Genomic DNA, 6290 nt, shown 5'->3' on the forward strand with positions numbered 1-6290 from the left:
ATTATTGCAATACCAGATGGGAATGATAATTTCGAGGTGTATACTGATGCTTCCAAGAAGGGTCTGGGGTGCGTATTGATGCAGAACGGGAAGGTAATCGCTTACGCTTCTCGACAACTGAAGACCTATGAGGAGAATTACCCTACTCATGATCTAGAGTTGGGGGCAGTGGTGTTTGCGCTTAAACTATGGCGACATTATCTTTATGGTGCTACCTTCAAAGTGTTTTCCTATCACAAGAGCTTAAAATACATTTACACACAAAAGGAGTTGAACATGAGACAGAGGAGATGGATCGAATTGATTGGCGATTATGACATGGAGAAACTTTATCATGAGGGGAAGGAGAATGTCGTAGCTGATGCTTTGAGCAGGAAATCCATCCATGCTTTGAGCAGTGCCAGATCTAGGGTGAGGATGCATAATGAGCTACGAGAGATGGGAATCCACATGATCCGGAAGGGAGAGACTCTTGGGGACTTGACCGTTGAGCCGGAGTTATATGAGGAGATCCGAGAGTTACAGGAAGTCGATGCTAGAATTCAGAAGCGGCGCAGCGCAGTAGAACAGGCAGAAGCTGGGGTTGATTCCGAGTTTGGTATCCATACTGATGGTAGTCTGAGGTTTGGAGGACGGTGGTGTGTTCGGATAATGAGGAGTCAAGAGGAAGATTCTTACCGAGGCACATGCTACACCATACTCAATTCATCCCGGGGGAGATAAGCTGTACAAGGACCTCAAGAAGACTTTTTGGTGGCCGAATATGAAGAGGGAAGTTCTTTGAGTTCGTAGCTCGATGCTTGACGTGCCGAGAGTGAAGGGTGAACATAAGAGACCGCAAGGGAAGGTTCAACCATTAGATGTGCCAGAGTGGAAGTGGGAGAGTATTTCCATGGATTTCATTGTTGGGTTGCCTCGAACTCAGAGAGGTAACAATATGATTTGGGTGATCGTGGATAGGCTAACCAAGTCGGCTCACTTTATTCCCATGAAGGATACTTGGAGTAAAGCTGAGTTGGCCAAGGCTTATGTTCAGTATGTGGTGAAGCTGCATGGTGTGCCCAAGGACATCATTTCCGATAGAGACTCGGGTTTCTATCCAAATTCCGCGCAGAGTTGCGAGTCATTAATGGGTACTCGATTAAAGATGAGCACCGCTTTTCATCCCCACTTCTGAGATGGTCGACAGAGAGGACTATTAAGACACTCGAGGACATGTTGAGGGCTTGTGTTTTGGAGTTCGGTGGGTCTTAGGAGGATAGACTGGGGTTGATTGAGTTTTCATACAACAACAGTTATCACGCTAGTATTGGGATGGCTACATTTGAGGCTCTATATGGCAGGAAGTGTAGGAGTCCTGTGTGTTGGGATGATCGAGCTGATGCGGTAGTTTTGGGACCAGAGATGATTCAGGAGATGGTTGAGCAGGTGCAGATTATTCGACAGAAGATGAGGGCTGCCCAGGACCGGCAGAAGAGCTATGCTGACGCTAGGAGAAGCGACATTTCTTTCAAGGTGGGAGAGAAATTACTGCTTAGAGTGTCTCCGATGAAGGGAGTGATGAGATACGGGAAGCGAGGGAAGTTGAGCCAGAAGTTCATTGGGCCATATGAGATCTTGGATAGAGTTGGAGAGGTGGCATATCGGCTAGCCCTACCACCATCTTTAGCCAAGGTGCATAATGTCTTCCATGTTTCTCAGTTGCGGAGGTATTTGAGTGACCCTTCGCATATTTTGAGCCATGATGTGGTCGAGGTGGACGAGCAGTTGACCTACATCGAGACACCTAAGGAGATTTTGGACAGGAAAGTTAGAAAGACCAGGCACGGAGAGACTGCATTAGTGAAGGTGTTGTGGACTAATCATAAGGCAGAGGAGGCTACCTGGGAAACCGAGGCCGCAATGAGAGAGAGTTATCCACATCTGTTCACTTGAGGTAAGTTACGGCACATAACTTTCTTTTTAGGAGGGTAGAATGTAACATTTCGTGTTTATTTAGTCTAGTTGTGTGTTTGACTGTGTTAGTTATACGGGATGTCTTTTATATTCGGATGACATGTTTGGTATGGGAGCGAACTTCGGGACAAAGTTCATTCTAAGGGGGGAAGACTGTAATACCCCGTATTTTATTATCGATTGAGCGAGATATTATTATTTAGTAGTATCGTAAAAGTAATTAAATCATGTTATTATAGTAATGGTAAAAGCGTAAAGGTAATTAATTGATTCATATTGTAAGATGAGTCGGGTTTATAGTTTTAGGTGGCATTTTGGGTCAAGATGTTATAACCCATTTACCCACTTACCCATTTACCATTTTACCACTCACCAAAACCCTAAAACCAAACCCTAAATCAACCTTAAAACCTAATCCCCTCCCTACCGTCATTTTTACACATCATCATCATCAAACCTCTTTTCCTCCACGCCGCATGCCTCAATTGCAGTCAACGAGTGCACGCCGGTGAGTGTGGAGAGAGTAGGATCTGCCGTGAGTCTAGGGAAGCTGTTGCTGGTGGACGAGGGTGGTCGTACTTGCCGGAATAGCGCAGATCGACGACCGTCGTAGGTAAGGTCCCTTGTTTTCATTTCTGTCACGCTAGTTTGATCTGGGTTGTACGTCATTTAGGGGCTGTTATAGCAGTCGTCGGGGTGAGGGATGTGTTGCTGGTTGTGAGTCGAGTCGTGTGGTGGTAGGTTGAGTGGTTGTCGTCGCTGTTGGTGGTTGCAGTGGTGGCGATCAGGCGCCGGGATTGATATGGGTGGTTCTGTTTCATTTCAGACATAGGATAATGGGGTGGCACCACCGTGGACTCGGGGGAGGTCGAATCAGTGGTGCCACGTGTGTCAGAGTCGCCGTTCTACGGTGGTGTCAAGGGTGGTGGTTAGGCGAGGTGGCAGGGATGTGTCGTGGTGGCAGACGAGTCAGAAATGGGCCTGTTGTGGCGTTTTGTGGCGGCAGAGTTGCAGACATGGGGTGTTGGTGGTTGTGGTTCTGACCACCGGTGTGGGTCGACCACGTTGGTGGTGGTTGGAGGTGACCGGGCCGGACACAGTGTCGGGCCTGGTGGTGGCGGTGAGGGGTGGTGGTTGTTGGAGGGAGTTGTGTCGGGTTGAAGGGGGTGCGTTTGTGTGTCGGGTTGAGTTTATTGTTTTTGGGTATTTTTGTCACGGTTTCTATTTTTAGTAAGTCGGAAAATATGTACATTATTATTATTTCTATTATTAGTTTTAGTTATTAAGTCGATATTAAGTAGCGATGACGGAATCATATATTTAGGCTTTGAGTCGGGATTCTATTTCGGGAAAGTTACTATTTTTAGTAACCTGCTATTTTTAGTAAGTTGCTATTTTTGGAAACTTCCCATTTTAGGAAACTTTCTATTTTGGGTAACTTACATTTTTAGTAACTTCTAATTTGGGAAAGTTTCTACTTATAGTGACTCTTGAGTATGGGAACGGGAATAGTTAAGTGAATTAATTATGTTATGTATATGTTTAGGTGGCGAGTTTCGGGTGGAGTACTTCTGATCTGCAGTTAGCTTATTACCACTCACATGCATTTTTATTGTTTTATTTTCACTTCCCATTTTAGGAAACTCTTGTTTGCTTGTTTTATTTTCGCGCATGCCAAAATCGCCACTCACATGCATTTTTATTTTCACGGTTGTCAATTCACGTCATTTACATTCACCGAATTAATTCACTTATAAGGAATTTATGACTAAATTGACAAGATCTCTCACATAACTAAAATTGAGATTAGCCTTACCAATTAGTAACACCTATGAATCTCTTGTTCATTAGAGCCACGCTTGCCCAAGCGGGCTGTTCTCTTTTTACCTTGGGTAAGTAGGGGGGTAAGCGGTTATAACACGCCAAAATTGGTTGGATTCAACGGGATATAAGACGGTCTTGTGTTCCGGGGCTAGTAGATGGATTTAAGGAAATTCGTCGACCAAGAGTTCTGGAGGTAGAATTAGTCAACGTGACTTACCGAATTTACACAATTATGGGGTTGTTTCGCCAAAGCGATGCTCATTTTTGTTTAATATTTGGGTCTTGGAATCATTTATATAATTTAGTGGGATATCATTATATAAATGTTAAAACTTGTTAAAGATGTTTCACAAGAAAAATTAAAACATTGAATGTTAATTTTTCCTATTTTTCGTTCATTCTCATAAATGTATGACATCGCGCACTACATCCTCCTTTCTCTATTAATTGTTATACTTGTTTCATTCTTTCATAGAGAACGGTTTTTTTGAAGGAATTAATGATTAGTAACATGATTTACCAATTCACCTTCATAAGCTTACAGCGTTTTTTGCGGTTATTATACAACTTAATTAACGTCCATACATATTAAAAAGGGGTTTCATGTTGCAAACTCATATTACGAGTTTAAAAGGAAGTTACATTTTATCAAGAGAGTCTTGATCGATTTCGAAAGTGAGACCTCCGTCATGAAGATGACATATTAGTTTTAATTACTCAAGTGTAATTCAAAAGTTTACGAAAAGAGTTTTCAAAAACACTTATAATACTCCAATATGATACCGTCAAATGGCTCACTTCGAGAAAGGCCAAATCGATTGTTTATGCGCTAAAGAATTTAGGCATATGATGACAATTGAACGGTTAGGTAGTCCAATTTCGCAAGAAGTTGAGATTTGCCAAATGTTACACCGACTTTATAGTAATTCACTCTTACTAAGTGTATAAAATATCACGAATGACTTGAAGAGAGGTCTTCATAAGATTCATTTTTGCTTATTGAAGCAAAGAGGAATGTGATAGTGAGTGGGAGTTAAGAAGAAGTAGCAACCCTAGATGTATGCGATATAACAAAGTTGAAAGAGACATCTACTCAAAGGATAGGCTAGTTCCACTATCTTGCTATGAGATACCAAGTACGGGTCATTTCTTTGTAAAGAAGTTTACATGAATTGATAAAACGTAAGACGTCTATCATAAGATATTTTTTTTGTATCGAAATGGTGCTAGAGTATCAATGATTTCGATAGGGACAAATGTACCTAAATTTGGTTTTAAAAGAATGTAATCATCTATATTTATACATAAAAGGCATCACTTATGTGATTTAAAACATAAGGTTTTACCTACTCCTATGATTACTTGGTGGTTGGTTTAGACCACTTAAGTTAGAAGAATTTTACATTCTTCACGAAAACTAAATGTTATACTATCTTGTAGATTTTAAAGTCTCTAATCTGGTGAACCCAATTGATCAAACCTCAAGTAAAAACGTTTAAACGAATAAACGATAAGCACATCGAACAACCATTTGATTGAGAATATTATGCTATGTGTGCATGTATTATGTTTTTCTTTTGCAGAAAAGAAACACTATAGTGAGGTAATTGACCATATACATACGGATGCTTAAGGTCGATAGTTGGTTATATATATATATATATATATATATATATATATATATATATATATATATATATATATATATATATATATATATATATATATATATATATATATATATATATATATATATATATATATATATATATATATACTTCGTTACTTTTACCGTAATGTTAAGTAGATATGAAAACCTCATATCTATTTAATATGACATAAAAGTGATTTTTGAAACGTGGAATATTTTCAAAATGAAGTAGTAGACCAAAAGCACGTCAAGATCAAGATGTTTATCGGAAGTTTCAAAGTAATGACTTTGAAGATCAAATGGGTAATATCAAGTAATGACCTTGATAATCACTAAGAAGATTGTGAACCAGTTCACATAATACCTTCTCCTTGGGACACCATAGAGTATAGTGTAGTAAAGTATATAAACCGAACTTTATGAGATATAGTTTGAGGTTTTTCGCAATTTTTGTAAGCTATTTTCTCACTAAAAGTTTAAAACCCGACTATAATAGCCTAAATGACTCCATATGAGATATGGATAGGGTGAGTCCCTAACTTCTTTTTTTATACATTTGGGACCATAAATGTTTATGTTCAGAACCAATTTATGTATTTGTGAGGGTTATCCAAAATTGAACCACTTGATTTTTACTCCTCCAAAACGAGAACAAAGAGTTTGTGTCTCGTAATGTTGTCTTTCCAAAAAGATTTTCATTTTCTGGAAGACAGAGTGGGAGAAATTTTGAACTTACGGAAGTTCAAGACCCACAAACTGAGTACAATGCAAGAAGATGTTCTTTATTGAGGCTCAGTGGTGAGTACAATGCAAGAAGACGTTCTTTATTATGGCTCAGTGGTTATAAGGAAATAATTTT

The 6290-nt window shown here is 39.7% G+C and overlaps 1 protein-coding gene across 1 annotated transcript; it reads left to right on the top strand.

The window, feature by feature from the left end:
• The first annotated feature begins 1404 nt into the window (after positions 1-1404).
• LOC141617998 (uncharacterized) lies at positions 1405-1935 on the top strand. The gene is made up of 2 exons (XM_074435121.1): positions 1405-1674; positions 1768-1935. Exons 1-2 carry the CDS (start codon positions 1405-1407, stop codon positions 1933-1935), a joined length of 438 nt encoding a protein of 145 aa, XP_074291222.1.
• The last annotated feature ends 4355 nt before the right edge of the window (positions 1936-6290 follow it).

The sequence above is a fragment of the Silene latifolia genome, chromosome X (genome assembly GCF_048544455.1).
Source record: "Silene latifolia isolate original U9 population chromosome X, ASM4854445v1, whole genome shotgun sequence".
Taxonomy (NCBI): Eukaryota; Viridiplantae; Streptophyta; class Magnoliopsida; order Caryophyllales; family Caryophyllaceae; genus Silene; species Silene latifolia.